Source organism: Aspergillus puulaauensis, chromosome 6, assembly GCF_016861865.1.
Source record: "Aspergillus puulaauensis MK2 DNA, chromosome 6, nearly complete sequence".
Lineage (NCBI taxonomy): Eukaryota > Fungi > Ascomycota > Eurotiomycetes > Eurotiales > Aspergillaceae > Aspergillus > Aspergillus puulaauensis.
Genome location: NC_054862.1, coordinates 1,703,985 through 1,722,915, shown reverse-complemented (window position 1 = coordinate 1,722,915; position 18,931 = coordinate 1,703,985). Strand labels below are relative to the sequence as shown.

Sequence of the window (18,931 nt, the reverse complement as noted above, 5' to 3'; positions counted from 1 at the left end):
TAAATAGAGTTGGTATATCTAGAATCGAATTAGAACCTTATCAGTAGGTAGAGAATCAAGTATATATCCTGGGATGTGCAGTGCCGAGGTGAAGGCCAAAGTGTCAGTTTCCCTCACTCAATCCATAACACAAATGGCCCCACCAACACCGAGATGAAACTCGTGGGCTCCATGGCCTCCTCCTTCTTTCTCTTCTCCCATTCAAACCCAATGTGTTGCCAACTTGAGCAGGATTTGGATCGCAAGTGGAGTTGGGCTGATAACACGTCACGTGCGGGCGATCACCCGTGAAGCTCTCCGTCTCCGTCAACCAAAGTCCATACTTTCTCCTCATTCATCCCGTTTGCTCCTCACCTTGCCCCGTTGATTCGGTCTTTGTTCTCTTCGCAGAGCTGTCGCTGGCTTTTGCTGCCCGCGTATTCTATAGTTGTTCCCTCTCAAGCTTCTTAGTCCCATCATAATGACCCAACACCGCCGCGCTGTTTCTCCGCACGCATAAAATGCGCAGCAAGCGGAAAGCATCGCAAGTGTTTACAACAGCGTCACCCACCAAGCGAAGAGTGCAGTGGAACCACAACTACGTCGTCACCTCCAGCGACGAAGAGGACGCAAGCTCAGACGATATTGAAGACGACTCTTCAGACGAAGAGTGGGAAATTAAGGGTATTCAGGACGAAAATCAATCAGAATACTTGATTGATTGGGTAGGACCTTATACGCCGACTTGGGTGGGTTCGGCCTATGACACCTAGCCTGGTACCATTCTGAACTATTGTTTAACAATCCTGCTTCTCCAGGAACCGAAAGAAAACGCCAGTGAGTTTGCGATACAGGTTTGGGAGGAAAAGAAGAGGAAAGCACGACTTGTTTCGGAGTGTTCCTCGGTCCAACCACCTTCGTCGCAATCGCAATCACAATTGCAGCCCCATATCTCAGTCTCTAACCAACGCGCCGAGACTCCTGAACAAGAGCTTGCATTGCAACAACACTTGGACTCTCCGTTGTTTGTTCCGCTCGACACCGTGTCGGGGGCGCAATCCCAAAACACCAACGAAACCCCACCATCAAACTTAACTACTGGGAGCGCTAGTCGACCAGCAAATACAAAGGCTCCAACATCGGGAAATTGTGATAACGTGTTTGATTACTATCCGAGAGCGCCTATTCCGTCGGAATACTGCCTCCCCGGCGAATTTGAAGAGCAGCGCGGTTCAGTAACGCAGCACGAAGCTACTACTGGCACAGTGCCCACACCGGAGACCTGGAATCCGCACCGGACGGAGGAAACTTCCGATCATCTTGGGATATTTCGACAGACCACGGTTGTGCAGGCTACTCTTCGATCAGAAATCCCGGAAACGCCCTCTATCCCATTTGCCTTGTCACAGAGCCAAGCCCCGCGGGTAGGCGGTCGATCAGGGATATCTGGCTCGCAAAAATCGGCTGGTTTAACCGAACTCCCATTAAGCAATCTCTCTCTAGATTACCTATCCAATCCGCATACATCAGCAGGAAGCCCGAACCCTGCTTTTAATACTAATTCTGGCCCCCGACGTGTGTATCCCCCCTCCATACATACAGCTTCTGTACCAGAATCGGGTCCTGCGAACACGTTACAGCCTTTGAGTACTCTACCTTCACCTACCTATACCGTGCAAGCATCCAGCAACACCGTCGGCGTCTCTCAACTTGCACTCGCGCGACAATCATCCGCAACACGGAGGTTGTCGCCCTCAGATAGCCAATCTCGCCTTCCCCAGCGTACCATTGGTGGTACGGGCTTTGTACCGATCCCCAGCACTCCGAATAGAGGCTTCGTACGCCCTCATTTCCCACGCACATCTGATACGATGGATGATCAAATCCAGAAAGACGAAGGGGATTCTCTAGCCCAAGCCATGGAGAAATATAGCCACATGGAAGGTTCGACACCGCGAGAAAAGATCATGAACTTGCATGCTAGGTTCCGTGAGAAGAGTGCATTTGAGTCCATGCAAAATGACCCGAGTGCGACTCCATCCTCAGTCGGGGATATCGAGGCGTCTGAGCCGCCCTCCATACCCGAAACAGTTGCGCCCCTCAGTGTTAGGGTGGATAAGGAGCCCTCACACGCAGATCTTACCAAAGAATCAGTGCCCGAAACAACCCTTGACGAGGCAGAGGCTCAGGAACATGAGCACGATAACATCCAGACCGTTCACCCCAGCGCGTTGTCAATAAGCCACACAGAGGAGAAATCTCCAGGATCTCTCCATCTTGGCCCTTCCGAGTTTGCTGTGCCCCTTCCGATGGATTCACGAGTGAAGGATGACTATGAACGAATACTTTTGACGGATTCGGAAAATGCTCTGGGGCTCATTGGCGTTGACAAGTCACAGGGAGCCGAAGAATCTGAGGTAAGGTGATCGAGCACCTAGCATGTCATTCCTCACTGACAGTAACCGCAGCAGGAGCCGGTTATATCCTTGCTGCAGCAAGTACTGGAACGATTGAGCAACGCGGCGACCCATCCTGATATAAATGTTGCACAACATATGAAAGACGCCGAATCGAAACTTGAACAGGAAGCTGCTTGGGCAGAATATTCAAGTGCAAAATTCTTGCTGCTAAACTACCTTATTAAAGCAGCAGGTGACCATGATATCCATTTGGTAATTATGGTCCGTGGCGAAAAAGCGCAGAGGGTTGTTGAACGCTATCTTAACGGCAAAGGATTCAAATACACACGCTCACGAGAGGAGATGGGCAGCGGCACCAACGCGGAGGTTTCTATGGCAAAGGGTTCTCTGAGTTTTGGAGTCCAAGCAGCCCGGAGTGAAGGTATCGTGGAAACATACAAAGCTCCGTCGGCATTGATTGCGCTTGACTCCTCATTAAATATCAACAACCCCTCTGTGGAGCATATGCGCACGACATTTGCTCGCAATGGACACCTGCTACCGGTTATTCGACTCATGGTCGCCAACTCAAGCGAACATGTTGAACTATGTTTTCCCGGCCCTTCAACAACAGAGCACCTTTCTATGCTCATCCAGTATTCACTAGAACTTCGCGATATTGTGGGGGATCTTCAGGATGATGCCCTAGGTGTACACGAGGATGCGAATGAAATCATGACATGTCTGCTTTCTGACAATTTCAATGCATTTTGGTCGCTACCTTCAGTTGAGCCTCTGCGCGAAGCGCACTTGGATGGGCCCGCTAAATCCGAAACGCCTATCCAATCTGACGTTGAAAATGCCAAACCCGCTAACCCCCAGGCCCAAAAACGCTTATTTGTGAGTAAACACCGCAAAAACACTGTCCTTGTATGTTTGTTGATTAACAGTATAACAGGCCGAGGAGTCTATTGAACCCAGCTCTAAAAGGCCAAGAATGGATGAGTCCCAAGATACGAGTCAATTCACCGACAGTTCGAAGGGAGCATCACAAACATTAGAAAGCCAAATACAGTTTTTGGAGAAAAGCATGGTGCAAAAGCAAGGTGAGGATGCGGCTTCCCTTGAGGCGCTTCAGAAAGCACTAGCTGCAGCTGAGTATCGCCTACAAGAGAGAGAGAAAATTCTGGGATCGCTGCAGCATCGTTATGAATCTCGAACGAATGATCTACATAAGATTCGACAGGAACGTGACAGGCTGCTTGAAACCAAGTCAGCATCCGAACAAAGAGTGGAGAAACAGAAAGAAGATATCACAAAGCTGAAGGACGAACGTAGTCAACTGAAGCTAGACTTGGAACAAGCACGAGAAGCCCTTAAAAATGGCGGAGGTGATATCGCCGAATTGGAAAAGGCAAGGGAGGAAACTCGCCGTCTTGCAAAAGAGAATGCAAGTTTGGAGCGAAAAGCCGACTTCGCCAACAAGCAGGCCGAATACACTCGAGAGCAATACCAAACAGCCTCCAACGTCGCCGCCCAGTCTGGGAACGAACTCCGCCAGCTCAAGGAAGAAAACGAGGCGCTCACTCGCAAGGTTGCTGGTGAAGCATCCCGGTTACGAGAAATGAACCTAAAGAACGATGAAAGCCACCATCTATCCCGTATCGCCGAACTAGAAGCATTATTGTCATCGCGCGAGTACCTGCTTCACAAGAAAGAGGACGAGCTCCGCGAAATCCGCAAAAACCGGCCATCCACTCGCTCAACGAGCACCCAGCCCAGAAGCCCAAAATTGACTGCGGGAAATCACAGCCGCCCGACAAGCCCGGGCCTAAACAACAATGGCTCAAATTTCCCGGGTCGTGGCAGCGCGCTCAGATTCAGCTCTGAGATGTCTTTATGAAACCCCACCATGCCTGCCTCCTCCACCGAAATTTCCGACTTTCAACCCTGTGATCAACCCATGCATGGAACTTTACAATGTTAGAGTGGCGAATTGTCTTTTCTTTTACCCTTTCTGTTTTTATTTTCCTTTTTCCTTTTTTGCCTTATCTCGTGAACGTTTGGCGCTCCACTACTACACTCTATGACGATTACTTAGAGGAATGAATGTCACCTACCACCTACTCAACACAAATAACCTTTCCCGAGTAAACCGGTCTCCATTATGCGCTATGACCCCCTTTTGAGCGTTTTTTTTAAGTTTCTGTAGAATGCAACGCTACGTTCGCCTTCTTCGTGGCGCGTATGTGCATGGACCATGTCATATTCCCCACGGAATTCAGTGATCTAGATACGGACTCCCCCACGTTGTATCGTGGTATTAGACAATCTGATAGTGGCGCAAGAATGTCCAGGCCTGTTCCAGCGAGTAGTATCGATTCCATAGCTGTTAAAATCTAGGCGACCAAGTAATAGACGGAAAGTGCAGTTCAAATCGACAGTTGGTATTCATTAGCTATGACACGATCACTAAGTATTAGTTTGCATACGGCACTAGGTAAGATACATTATTCAGTAGAAACACATTTTTAGCCATCCCAAAAGCCAACACAGTAAATCCAGCCGTACAAATCATAAAAATATTACTAAGTTATGTTGTTATCAAAGCCTGAGCTCAGATTAAGCACCCAGAGCATCTGCCATGAAAGCCGCAAGCTCCTTCGCCTTCTCGCCCCTCGTCATTGTAAAATGATTCGCGCCTTGAAGGACCGTAATGCCGCTGACGTTCTGCGGCCCCACGAGTGTATCCCACTTGTTCGGACCAAGGTCTGTGCGGTTGCTTAGCAGCCAGACCATCTCCCTGGGATCTTTACTTCCATCGGGCGCGGGCTCGGGCCATGGATCATCAGGCTTGGAGCAGACTCCGTCCTTGGCCCAGACCATATACGTCTTTGGCATCTTCTTGGCCCATGTTTGGTCGTCGAATGGGAGTGGGACGGCTTTATAGGCGTCTAAGGAGTCGATGAAGGCTAGGAAATGCGGGAGGAGCCACGCTGGGGGCGCGGCCTTGCCTTCGCCGAAGAGGCCGATGGAGTTGAAGAAGCCGTAGAGACGGGGCGGGAGCTTCTCGAGTCCGATGGGGAATGGCGAATCGAGGAGGAGGAGACGGTCGACTTCCTCGCCTTCCTTGAGGATTAGGGTTCGTGCGGCGTCGTACGCGCATATGCCACCTGCAGACCACCCGCCAAGGTTGTAGGGGCCTTTTGGTTGTCGTCGACGAATCTCCTTTAAGTATGGGTCTGTGAGCTCGTCGAGGCCGCAGTTGAGTTTCTCCGGTGCTCTCATGTATGGACAGTTCAGTCCGTACACGCAAATGTCGGGAGAGACACCTGGGATAGTGGCGTAGGATGTTGCGGAACCGGAGCCATCAGGGAACAGGAAAAGAGACTTTGTAGCGGTCCTCGGGTTTCCCTGCAATAAGATAGAAGTTGCTGATGGGTGGGTACTTGCTGCCGGTTGGGTGTTCAGTTCTTTGGCTGGGGCTGTCTCTGGCATGGAAATAGGTTGTGGCACCGGGGTGGGAGCTGGAGCAGCCTTGGGCTTCAGATTCAGGGCCCCTTCGACATCATCCAAGGTCTGGTTCTCGATAAAGAACTCACCCGGCAAGTCCATGTCTAACGACTCGCGAATTCTACCTAGGACGGTAAGAGAAAGAAGTGAATCCATTCCCATCTCGCCTAGGTTCTCGCTGCCTTTGATATCTTCTGCTGGAACACCAATTTCGTCGGCCACGATAGCTCGAATCTCTTTCATGGCGCCACTTTCTTGAACCTGCATGACTTTTTCATTATGCGGCGAAGCAATGCCAGGGGTTGCTGGGTCTGATTCTCCCGAGGAGATATCGCCGTTGAATGAGAATTCGGACTCATGCTCACTTGAAGACGAGTCGGTTGATTCAGCGGGGCTCACTTGAGCCACCAGTCGCTTGAAGTCGAGGACCGTCGGCTGGTCGATGAAGACAGATGACTCCAAATCTAAGTTCAACTCTTCACGATATCTGCCAGTGACAGTCAATGAAAGCAGCGAGTCGACACCGCAGTCTGCAAAAACCAAATCGTCCGACATATCAGATTCTGCTAGCCCTACTTCCGATGCTAAGATGCTCAGTGCCCGTACTACGACACTCGGGCCAGCAGCTCTTTTGGCGAAAGATTTCATGGCCATTGGAGGCTTCGGCCTGTTGGCATCTGCATTTTTCGTTTGTACAGGCTTCTTGGGGGCTGAAGCCTGCTGTACTGCCGGGCTTCGCGCCTTCGAGGCAGCTGCTGGGGGAAGAGCAGTATCCAAGATTCTTCGCGGTAGAGCTTGGAACTATTGGCAAGTGTTAGTGGTAAGTAATCTGTAAACCGGTATGTTTGTCTTACCTTGACACCTCCAAATACAGCAATAACATCATCCCCTTCAAAAATGTGAACATCGCCTGCCCAGATGGAGTCACGCCATGGCTGCATTCTCACATGGGTACGGTAAGTGACATCTGGTGAGAACTTCTTCAAACATCGCATAGAGTCCCATCCATGGTTAACGAAGACCTGATTTTTGGAGTCTGTAGTATCACTGGCGTTCATGATAAACCCAGAGAGATGGCCAAAACTGTCGATCCAGTATGGGTTCCGATGGAAATTGGCCTGTGGTGCTTGGAACTTGACGAAAGCAGTGGCCTCATGGTTCTCGCTGTCAAGAAGAACTTCCTTGATTGATTGATAGTTCTCATCATAATCGACCAGAGCGCTGAAGAGCTTGTAGACCATCCCTCTCTGGAGGCGATGGGCACCTCCTTTAAGAGCATTGGCTTCCAGGAGCTCGATGCTACGCTTGACCAAGTAAGAGCTTCGCTTCCATTCCAATTCGGCTGCCGCGCAGTCGAAGAATTTGACTTCGCAGGAGGCATGGTCAATAAGCTTTTTACCTTCTGGGGTAACAGAGTAAACTTGGACCGCCGCGCATTTATTTGCCCAATTGGCAGTAGCGGACACTCTGAATTGCTCCTTTCCGGTCTTTGCGATGAGTGGCTTGGGGACAGTCACGTTGCATACATCCAAGCCTGAAGACTTAAGTTCTGGCTTATACTTTTCGATGAGGTAGTCTGCCAGGGTCTGGGCAATATCTGCATAGAGTGACTTTCAAGTGGGTTAGCATTATAATATGGTAATGGTTTCTTGTGCTGGTGCTTACCGAGGGGCAAAGCGCTGCTCCATTGACTTGATGGCCCTGGATAACTCGATTTAGGCCAGGGTCTGCTATGTCGTTTTGCACCACCACCGTTGCTGTTGGCCCGTCGTCACGACTCTCTACAATCTTCTGTGCAGAAGTGGTCAAGAAGTTGGACTCCGCAGGAGCACTGATAGCAGCCACGGGAGCACCCTTGGTAAGGCAGAAGTTGTTCTTGTAGGGAATCCAGTAATTCTTCAGGTCCCACTTGTAAGCAGGAAGTGGCAGAACTTGATGACTAGAGCTGAAGTCTTGATGATACTGTTTCCAGTTGATGCCAATACCAGCGAGGTGAAGGCTAGAAAGACTTGTCGAGAGAACCTTCCATGTGTCTTCCTCGCGTCGAAGGGACGCAATGGTGTTTGATTGCGGTCCAAGCGTGGCTTTTACCATACCTGAACAGATCGTATGCGGACCAACCTCGAGCCAAAGAGTCTGATCACTCTTCAATTTTGCATTCCCTAGTGCCTCAAATGCACCTAGGAAATTGACGGTCTCTCGGCAATGCCTTACCAAGTACTTTGCATTGAGGAAATCCGAGTCGGCTTCAGTGATTACTTCCCCGAGAAGAGCTGAAACGAAGGGCACCGATGGTTTATTGAAGGTGATTCCCTGCAGGACCTCTTCGAGTCTCTCGAGTATGGGCTCGACTTGAGCAGAATGGAAAGCGTAGGGCACAGTCAAAACTGTCGACTTCAATCCTTGCTTTGAGCAATCCTGACTCAACTCATCAATAGCAGATTTGGGTCCGCTAATAACAGTTTCCGAAGGCGAGTTAATGCAGGCCATATCATGGACGCCCTCTGTCAGGAGTCGTTTCACTTCAACAAGTGGAGCTTTTATTGCCAGCATGGCGTGTGTCCCTGGTTGACATTGCTCTGTAAGAAGCTGAGCTCGACGGCCACAAGCGAATATAGTATCACTGGTAGATAACACGCCAGCGGCATTCAGCGCAGCGTAATCACCAAGGCTATGCCCCAGGACAAATGAAGGAGATATACCCAAAGACGACCAGAAACTGGTCAAGGCCATTTGCACGCACGTGGTTCCGACTTGCACCACAACAGGGCTCAGCTCGTTCAGAGGTACGCTGCCATCAACAAGAGGGAGAATAGAAGGAATGCCCTGGCTTTGACAGATACAGTCAAAGTGCTGGATGGTTGATCTGAAATGGGAACAGCCTTCGTACAGCTGTTTGCCCATTCCCGCATATTGGGCACCTTGACCTGTGAAAAGGAACCCGACACCAGGAGTCTTCGCAGGCACCGCGGTGACGTCTTTCTGGGAACTAGCACTCAGGGAATCACGCAACTCCTGTAGGCTGGATCCTATGGCAGTAACCCGGAAAGGGTGATGAGTGCGGCGAGCGGTGGTAGTATACGCCAAACTTGGAAGGAAGCTGCTTTCCTTGACGCCGAAGGTCTTCTCTTGGTCGCTCATATACTGAGTGAGTGACTCAATGTTATTCCGAAGAGCCGTCTGAGATCGTGCCGATACAGAGAGAACATGTACCCGTCGAGGATCATGTTCGTTGCAATCTGCAATAGGACCATCCTCAAGTAGGAGAGCAGTATTTCCACCAGCGGCGGAGAAATTGTTCAGAAACATGCGGCGTTTCCCAGACGGTGGGCGGTTCCATGGAGTCGGCTGGGAGGCAATGTGGACGTTTCTTTGTGCGAAATCAGTTGGAAAGTTGTGGTTTATTTTTGTCTTGATTCCACAATGCGGCGGTATCTTATTTTCCTTCATCATCAATAGCACCTTGACAAGAGAAGTTACACCAGATGCAGATTCCCCATGCCCAACATTGGACTTAGCAGAGCCAAGGTGAAGCGACTGCGATGGCCCACGTCTATGATCAGGAGCAAAGACGTCCAAGACCGATTGCATTTCCACTGCATCTCCAGCCTGGGTACCGGTGCCATGCATCTCGACGTAGCTAACACTCTTAGGGTCAACATTCGCTTCGTTGAGTAATTTATTGAATATAAAGGCCTGAGCTCCCACATGGGGGCGGGTAATTGAGACCGCTTCCGCTGAATGGTTTGTATATGCGCCGTTGATGACACCAATAATCGGATCGTTATCGGCTTCAGCGTCCTCGAGCCGTTTAAGGATAACTGTTCCAACCCCGTCTGCTCTGCAGTAACCGTCTGCACCGTCATCGAATGTATTGCAGTTTCCGGTTCTGGAGAGGAAATGACCACGGTCTAAGCCGGCATGGTTGTCTGGGTTAGTTAGGATATTCACGCCGCCAGAAATGGCCGTGTCGCAGTCATTCCTCCAGATGGAGTTGCAAGCCAAGTGAATTGCAGCAAGACTGGAAGAGCATGCCGTATCAACGCTGACACTAGGGCCGCTGAACTTAAAGTAATAATTGATGCGCCCAGGTGTGAAAGCGCGATTGCCGCCTGGAATGAAGTATGTATCGATGTCCTGACCGCTGTTGATTTCGCGATAGTCATCACTTGTCATTCCGTAAAAGATGCCAACCCTGTTTCTCTGCGTGGAGGGCGTGCTATCTGCGACGAAACCCGCCCCTTCCAGAGCCTCATAAGCTGTCAACAACGCGAGCCGCTGAGCAGGGTCTGCTTGGAGTGCCTCGCGCGGCGACATGTTGAAGAAGCGCGGATCAAATAAACCAGGCTCTCGGATCCAGCATCCATACTGAACTTTACTTGTATTTCTCGCCGTGCCACTGAGATCGACATGTGCATCGGCATCCCATCGGTCTTCAGGGACTTTTCGGTGTACATCAAGTCCCTTGTATAGGAGATTCCAAAAGTCCTGGGGGCTGTCAGAATCAGGGAATCGCCCCGACATGCCGATGATAGCTATCTTGGAAAGCTCTGCTCTGCCGGTGCGATTGGCCCCTGGGGTGGGACTTGTGATGTCGGCGACACTTCCGTCCACGTCTACATTTGATACATTTTCCTTCTTGAGCGAGTTGAACAGACTTTGCGTAGCTGATGTAGAGATCGGCAGCAGCTTCTTGCTTGTACGATCGTCGACCGAATTCAAGATTGTCGCGCATGAATCTGTCACCTTGTCCCAGCACATCTGTTGGAGTAAAATCTCCTCCAAAGCATTCTGCAGAAAGTCTCTCATGCTCTCGGCGGCGATTAACTCCCCAGTGTTGCTTGATAAGACTGGGATACGCGGTTGACGGTTGCATACAAGGTCTGCGTCGCAGTGCTCGAGAATCCTCTCCACGTCTCGGTCGTCGTATAAGTGAGAAGCATGGTACGGCCCATGGATTGGTGCTCTGATGGCCTTATTTTGCTTTGATAAAGCAGTGTCCAAAAACTGGTCGAGGACAACTGGGGGCCCACTGATGGTCAGTGTGTTTGCGCAGACTGCGCTGATATACGGCCGAGAAGATGGAGGAATAGCCTAAGAAGGTTGTGTCAGTATCAAAGCATCATCAATAATTCGCAAGGGGAAAAAAAAAAGAGAACCCACCTTTTCAATACTAAAATCGGAGATAAGGTCCGTCCCGTCAGTCTCGTTAATGCCAGACACCAAAGCTGACCAGCTGAGCGGCGCTGTCTTCTCTTGATGAACTAGCTCTCGGACACGGAGAACACACGATCCCAATCGGAGGGCAACAACAACTGCTTCGACGGCCGGTGCAAGGAGCTCTCCGATGTTGTTTGCAGAGCTAACAGCGGCGCAGCTGAGCAACCCCGTACATAGCCCGACGAGCTGGGTGCTTGAATTTGAAGGGTATGCATGGCCAAGGTCACCGTGGTAACTGTCAATGGTCAGCATCAGTTGCCAGAGCAAGGCTCATGGGCTTGCTTGTAACATACTTGATAAAACATCCCAGTTGATAGAGACAAGTTAACGCGCTCTCTAGAGCAGGGTTACCTGGGGATTCGCAATGTCTTGCCAATAGATCCACGATGCTCGTGAATCGCGGGAATATGCTGCGCTCAGAAGGCGAAAGACTAGATATTTCCTGACGTAATGCATGGTAACTTTTTTGGAAGAAGGCAGACACAATCGTGTGATCTTTTGCTTGTAGTAAGCGACGAAGGCCAACTTCAAAGTCACTTGTCTGATCTCCGAAGAGATAGACGCGATACAGGTCTTCCATGGTCAGAAGATAGGAAGTCACAGATTGTTGGGTGGACCACAAAGTCCAACTCAAACCAGTATCTGAGTGATCCGTGGGCTCTGGCGAGCGGCGCACTTTATACTATGCTGCTCGAGTCTGCCTTCTCTTCAAAGTGGGCCACTGCTCATAGTTCGGCCTCCATTCGGCCGGCCGACTGTACACATCACTTACTACTCTCAAGAACATAGACGAGGTAACATCGGGAAAACATCTAGTTCAGCCTGTTCTAATGCCACCGCCACCATGGTGGGCCCAAGATTAAAGCTTCTCCCTGGTCGTTTTGTGACGAGATAGATCTAGATCGGGGAGATCCCGGGTTCCCGTCGGGCTTGCCATTGGTTTGCGCTGCCTTGGCACATGGGAACTTCAAGCCACATCGCAAGCTTATCATTGTGGAAAAGATAGCCGCGCGGTTCCGAGCTCGGCCGTGTTAGGGCTTGCCATCCAAAAACCGGAAGATTCTTGGACGGAACAGCGTTGGGCGAGAGAGAATAATTGGAAGCGTAGCTTGAGCAAGGGGGCGGGTCATTAAGAGGATGGATGGCATTGGCATTGCGGGAAATAGTTGCGGAATAAAGAACTGAAAATCTCAAGCACCGGCTGCAAAAGTTCCGGAAAAGGAAATGGTCACGGCCTCACATGTGCTGGTCGATATGACAATAGACTGAAGCATGGCGGATCGCCGATGAGCCTCTCAGTCTTGTCAGATACTCGACCACATTCAACCGCGGAATAATGAACCCGCATGGCTTTCTCAAGGTCCCACGTTGTCAAGTTTGTCAATGGGTAATAAGAACATCAGACTGGGCGCGGGGTCATCGTACCCTTGGCTGGTTGTCCTTAGGGTTACATTCGCGCTGTCCTGGAATAGCGTATCCTAACCTCCTGGAACGTCATCACAACTAAAAGGCTCTACATGGGCATGGAAGCTAGCGGATCTAACCAATAATAGAATGTGTGCCGAAGTTAATCCCAAATACACAAGATAGTCGGTTGTAACGCTACGGTGCTCACATGGTTGTGTATAATGCTTTACTTGTCAGCCTGGTGGCCAGCGTCCTCGAACCCTGAGCGGCGCTTGGCTGGCTGCGAGCTCGCAAGTGGATTGCGTATAGGAACCATCTAGAACGCAGAAAGGATGACATGAAATTGTCGTAACTATCATTATTTTGTGTCAATGCGCATAGCTAGTCAAGCAATCACCCGGTCGTGTGGCTGTGGAAGACGTGGTCGAATTCACTTAGGCTAATCAGATATGATTCATCCTCTTAATCTTGCCTTCTGGCTCGCGTTGACGACATGATGGTCTATTCTTGGTGATTTCAGTATCCTAGATATTTTGCCAGCCATTAAGGGAGGCAGTCCACTGTCCTGCATGTGTCAAGGCTTGGAGTAGGCCCATAACTATCACAGGAGGGATTTCTCTCGGCCGTCCTCCTGCGCTTGGATCAACAACCAGCATACTTCCCCGTAAAGAAGGTTTATTTTTTTCAAAGTGTCCCAGTTGTTGAGAACCAAAAGCCGATAAAGAAGTCAGCATCTATATGCCACGTAAGAGAGAATGCCCGGCCTGCCGCTGCTATGCGAGTTGTTGTGCTTGGTATGCGGCTTTCCCGGAGTTGGTGGCTGATCAGCGCATCAGAGACTCCCCGTTCAGTGCTCAGGAGCTCACGAGCGCCATTGCCGATATTTCAGAGCACGACTCGAGAATACTTGATGGCGGGCTCCCAGTCAGTACCCACTAGCGCGAAACGAATAATGCTGCGGTCCAACTTAACGTCTATGGCCATGCCATGGGTTAGCGTTGACGTGAAATCACCTCGGCTCGTGTCAAAACCAAAAAGCTAAGTAATCGTCAGTCAGCGTCAGAGGTTCTGGAGAACGCGAGCCCTCCGATGAGCTTAGGCCTTAGAAGCACATTCCACCAGAATGGGGACCTAACCATGGGTGCTTGTGCGGGATCGGAGAACCATGGGTCTGCTAGTATAGCTCGGGCGGCTTGGCGAGCCAGGGTCTTCGCGGGCAAGGACTGTATGGAAGACCGATGCATTGTGATTTGGAATTTATTTCAATAGTATACAGAGATAGAATCGATAAATTCGGCAAGCAGAGAGAACAAGCGCAGTGGAAGTGTTGATGGGGGACTTGAGAGCGAGCAGCAGAAGCTGGGGATCAGCATAAGCTTATCGATAGAGGCGGCGCGCTAGTCCCGAACAGGCGCCCACGTAAACACGGGCCTCAGCCCAGTCAACCAGCAAAACAATTGGAACTTCGGGCGTCACCGTCTGTCTGTTGTTCCTCCAACTCTCAGCTCGCCTCGCCATCCCTTCTTCCTCTCCCTCCTCTCTTCCTTTTTCTTTTCTCTTTTGTTTCCTTCTCCAAGCCTCGACCGACTGGCAGCAGGGCGGGTGCTGTTTCGCAATTTCTCATCCGCCCGTGTTTCCTTTCGTCTTCCAGGCTCCCTTTTCTCCGCTTCTCCTTCGTACCATGTTTGTATTCCTTAGCCTATCTCTCCGGCCTTGAACCCACCCACCCTTCAGTTGCTGTGCTTCCCCAGAGTGACGGGTCAGATCGAGCAACCCCATACCACCCCAATTGAGCGATTCGCACGCCAGTCTTCCATTTTCATCACTTGTCGCCACTGAAGCTATACACTCACACGCATTATCGCGAGCGCTTCATATCTCCTAGCCGTTGCGATGGCACCCGCTACACCTCAGCTTCCGACCCGGTTTCCTTGCTGGTGTCGAGCGGTATACTCGTGGGGAGGAGAAACGAAACGCGATCTTGGGTTCGTGGAAGGTGACTTGATTGAATGTCTAAATGCGGGGGACGGTCAATGGTGGATGGGCCGGCTGCGGAGAGACCGTCGCATGGTGGGATTATTTCCCTCCAACTTTGTCCAGCTGCTAGAGGAGAATTTTGTCCCAGTCAGCCGGTCAATCAGTCCTATGGGCCCCTCGGCTGCCTCTCCTATCACAAACCCCACGTCGGCTCCAAAGAAGCAGAAGACAGTCTTCCGAAAGCCGTTCCAAGCGCACAGGGAGGCTCTTGCGCCTTCTGGAGCTGGAGGAAGCTCGCCGTCTTCGTCTCCTGTCGGTAGCACGATACCCCAGACCCCCCCGCGAGATGGCAGTCTTTCTCGACGGACAAAGCCAATGCGCACCCCGACTAGCGGAGTCAAGCAGCAGAGTTCCCTGTCGCGGCCGCTGTCAATATCTGGGCCTCCGTCCCGGGGAGTTTCACCACGTCCGCCGCAAGAGCCAGCTCCCCAGCAACACGATATTCCTGGTCGCTCGCGCTCTCGGCCTCCATCCCGTGCACCATCCCCCCAGCCTCAGCTTCCTGTGCACAGTCGCGGTCAATCGGTGCATGCGCTACCCTGGGAAAGGTCTCCTCAACCTCAACTTCCTGAAATCACGCATCACTCACCTCTATATCCCTCGATCCCTGTGCATAGCCGCTCTTCACCCCGTGCAATGTCCCCTCGACCTCAGCTTCCTGACATCACGCAACATTCTCCTCTATCGCCCTCAGCCCCTACCCACAATTATGCCCAAATGTCACAGTCGACACCCCGTGCAAGGTCTCCTCGGCCACAGCTTCCCGAGATCGCGCATCACTCGCCACTATCTCCTTCGGTGCCCGTGCACAATCATATGCAAGTAGCGCATCAATCGTCTCGAGAAATTTCTCCCCTGCAATTGACGGAACGCGAAGACTCCCCGCCGCCTCCACCCCCACCTCATAGAGTTGCAGTCCAACGCCAACGCTCCCCAAGTCCGAGCGTACCATATCAATTCGATATGAATGACCGTTATGTTGTCTTTGAAAGGACGCCTTCGCCAGCCGCCCATTCAGATGCGAATGGACAAACGCCTTCGCCACTGCGCGATGCCATGGAAGATGTCATGACTTCACTTGAGGACATGGGAATGACAAAGGGTTCACCATCTCCGTCTCCCCAGCCTGAGTTTAATAATCCCTGGTCACCGGACGCTTTCGAGTCGCTCCGCGATCATGGTCAGCCGCAAACAAACAATCGGCCTTTGACATCTCAGGGCTTCGAAGCAGGGAAGAGATACTACAATAATGACTTAGTCCATAGGAACAGTGTCTACACACATGATCCTTTTGTTGAGGGCCCACCGCAAATCAATAACTACGTACAACGTATGGAAAGCCGGCTCCGCCAAATGCAGGAACAAGGCCGCCGAGGCTCTGAAGATATTCACCCTCCAGCAAGTGATGCGGGTGAACACGACGAAGAAGATGATGATATGCCTCCTCCGCCACCACCAAAGCATGCGGCGTATCATGGACGGCATAACTCCATACCCACTCACCTGCCCTCATTGCGGAGTAGGCGATCCGGCAATGATCTCAGAAATGATATGTTAAATCGGAGTTTTACCAACAAGTCGAGTGCAACAAACTCATCCAGTGGCGTACAAAGCAACAGCACCAATCAGACTTCTAGCACGGACAAAACGAATCAGAGTCTAATGAGCGGTGCTTCCGCTGGTGGTTTCAGCGCGACAAGTGCCGGGAGCTATGCCAAACGAGGGATTGGAGCGGGGGAGAGGCCAAACACAGGAGTTGAGACCTTCCGGTCAAGGGGCTTCAGCGATCTCGCTCGAATGTCACGGCCAGAATCACCCATGAGCGGCATATCCTACCATTCGAGCCACAATACTTCCCGGCAGGGAGCTTCTTCAGCCATCCCTTGGTCCTCTTCGGCCACCACCCCGGAGGAACCGAGCAGCGTATTTGGAGGGCTGGCCACCCCTAAAGCAAAGAAGCAGGGGTTTTTCAAAAAGATACTCGAATCAGCCAAAACTGGCGCCGCGAGTGCTAGGAGCAGCATAGCCGTTGGGCACAATGGAGGCTCCTATTCTCCCACGAAAGGAAGAGCGATCTCCCCAATCCTTTCCTCGCACTCGCATCGAGAAACCGCCGCGGGTGAGATGGGAATGGGCAATAGTCCGATAGATTGGGTACAAGTTCGTCGCGATGTTAATCGCGCAACCTCTCCCAGTCGAAATGAAAGGGTCGAAAGGGCAGAGAGGTGTCAAATGATGGATCACCCAGTGATATATGCAGTGGAAGAGCTGTACGAAACTGCAGAAGGGGAAGAGAGTATTGATGGTCTACCCATCGGAGAGCCCACGGATTTTGGCAACGTCAACCTTACCCTCGTCGACAAAAGCGCACGTTTCGTCAACAGTCTTCCTCCCCTGACAAATCCGATGAGCCTCGCCCAAGGCTATGTCTGTCGCCCCTACAAGAGCGATGTCCAAAGGCTACGCGCTATCTTCACTTGGGTGAGCGAGAAGATTGCGTGGGACGAGCCAATTGAAGAGGTTGAGATCGACTTGAAGCGTGTTCTACAAACTAAGAGAGGTTGCGCTCAGGAAGTCGCCTATCTGGCCCGGGAGATGTGCGCAGCGGTTGGTCTGCATGCCGAGGCAATTGAAGGCTTCCTCAAAACTCCAGGCGAGATGTTCGAGATGGATAGCCTTTCGCGTCCCAACCACTGGTGGAATGCGGTGCTCGTGGAAGGCGAATGGCGCTTCATGGATTGTTCCCTTGCCAGCCCAACCAACCCTCGAAGGAACCAGTTTGTAACAATCAACGCTGCAACGGCAGAGCCATGGTATTTCCTCACTCGACCTCTCGAACTCTGTTATACACATGTACCGCTTGAGCCAGAGGGACAGCACATTTGCCCTCCTATTTCTCCGGATGTCCTCCTCGCGCTCCCGGCGACGTGCCCCACGTATTTTAAGATGGGCATAGAGTTTCCGGATTATGACACCAGCGTTTTCCGACTGGAAGGTTTAGAAGTCCTTCAAGTCCGTCTCCTAGTTCCACCAGACGTTGAATGCGCTGCAGAAGTCGACGCGCCTGCATTCGACTGTGACGCCGATGGGGACTTCTTCGAAAGTGGAGAGATTGTGCGCAAACGAGCGCTTGTCCAACCTGAGTGGGTTAACGGTCAAAAGCGCATAACTGTCAAAGCTATCTTGCCGGGCGACGAAGGACAAGGCATGGTCAAGATCTATGCGGGCCGAAAGGGACTCATGCACACCAGCCGAGACATTCCTCATCCGCTTGCTTTTGCGCTTCCGATCATCCATGCAGGAGAAAACCCACCCTACGAGTTTGTCCTACGGCACCCGACCCCCCATGCCCAGCGCCATGACTTGTACATTATTCAGCCCCAATGCTCTAAACTGGCTGTCAACAACACATTTGTTTTTGCTGTTCGCCAGCATCCTTCTTCGCCTACTCCCCATCCAGCGAGTACCGAAAATAGCTTCAGTGGCCGTGTCTCTCCGTCAGTATTTTCTCGGCCAGCGAGTGCACTCAGTATGGTTTCAAGCTCTGCTGGAGGCTCGACTGTGTCAACAGTATCCAATGAGTTCTCCGCCTCAACCTCGGCGATCTCATCTACACGCTCCGGATCTGGACGAGAAAAGCCTGCTAAGCTCGCAATCCAATCGCCCTCTGGTAAGATTCTGCGGCTTACGCGGAAAGCTGACCACATGATCAGCAGTCCAAACCTCTCCGACTCACCCAGTGAGTGCACCGCCGATGGCAGTGTATGGGAGACGGTTATCAAGATTGGTGAACGTGGTGTCTGGCGAGGCCTAGTCCTAGCAGACCGTGTCGCACGATGGTGTGTATTTTGTGAATGGGAATGTTTCTAATAGTTTCATATCTGTCTTGTATCGGTCTTTGACTTTGATCTTGATCTTGCACCTACATATTGCATTACGTGATGTATTCCCCAGCGGCATGCTAGAGGATTGTTTTGTTTCTTTTCCACTGCATTATTGCATTATTGCATACATCATCGGGTCGTGGTTGCATTGCATCTCGTCAGGCGGGACGTGGACATTATCTGGTACTTCTGCTACCATCTACATGATCGGAGTTGTTGGAATTTTTGAAATTTTACTCGTATTATGAATCGGTGTTGAATACTGTCTTTCTCATCTTGTACTCTGTACCACTTTGGCCTTCACGCTCTTGTTGAGGCCTCGCATTCTAAAACTAGATTCCAGCTCGTCCCGAACCTTGTCTGATTAGGTGGCGCCTTCATGTCAGCTATTCCATGTGGAAAGTAGGCTAGCAAAATCCGTGATGTAACTTTACTCATCGAAAATTAAATATCACAACTATTGCCTTCTTCATGCTTTAGCGCTCTGTATGT

At 51.2% G+C, this 18,931-nt stretch overlaps 4 protein-coding genes across 4 annotated transcripts; 2 read left to right on the top strand and 2 right to left on the bottom strand.

The window, feature by feature from the left end:
* Positions 1–500: 500 nt before the first annotated feature.
* On the top strand, positions 501–4,281 carry APUU_60654A (uncharacterized protein; the record flags this gene model as incomplete). The annotated part of the gene is made up of 4 exons (XM_041693918.1): positions 501–728; positions 798–2,396; positions 2,448–3,278; positions 3,337–4,281. 4 exons carry the CDS (start codon positions 501–503, stop codon positions 4,279–4,281), a joined length of 3,603 nt encoding a protein of 1,200 aa, XP_041559800.1.
* Positions 4,282–5,000: 719 nt separating this feature from the next.
* Positions 5,001–11,691, bottom strand: pksP (polyketide synthase alb1; the record flags this gene model as incomplete). Its single annotated transcript, XM_041693917.1, has 5 exons — positions 5,001–6,692; positions 6,746–7,501; positions 7,557–10,985; positions 11,055–11,346; positions 11,405–11,691. 5 exons carry the CDS (start codon positions 11,689–11,691, stop codon positions 5,001–5,003), a joined length of 6,456 nt encoding a protein of 2,151 aa, XP_041559799.1.
* A 1,712-nt stretch (positions 11,692–13,403) lies between these two features.
* APUU_60652S (uncharacterized protein) lies at positions 13,404–13,762 on the bottom strand (the record flags this gene model as incomplete). The annotated part of the gene is made up of 2 exons (XM_041693916.1): positions 13,404–13,556; positions 13,655–13,762. The coding sequence occupies 2 exons, from the start codon at positions 13,760–13,762 to the stop codon at positions 13,404–13,406; spliced, it is 261 nt and encodes an 86-aa protein (XP_041559798.1).
* Positions 13,763–14,411: 649 nt separating this feature from the next.
* Positions 14,412–18,425, top strand: CYK3 (putative SH3 domain protein (Cyk3); the record flags this gene model as incomplete). The annotated part of the gene is made up of 1 exon (XM_041693915.1): positions 14,412–18,425. One exon carries the CDS (start codon positions 14,412–14,414, stop codon positions 18,423–18,425), a length of 4,014 nt encoding a protein of 1,337 aa, XP_041559797.1.
* Between the last annotated feature and the right edge of the window lie 506 nt (positions 18,426–18,931).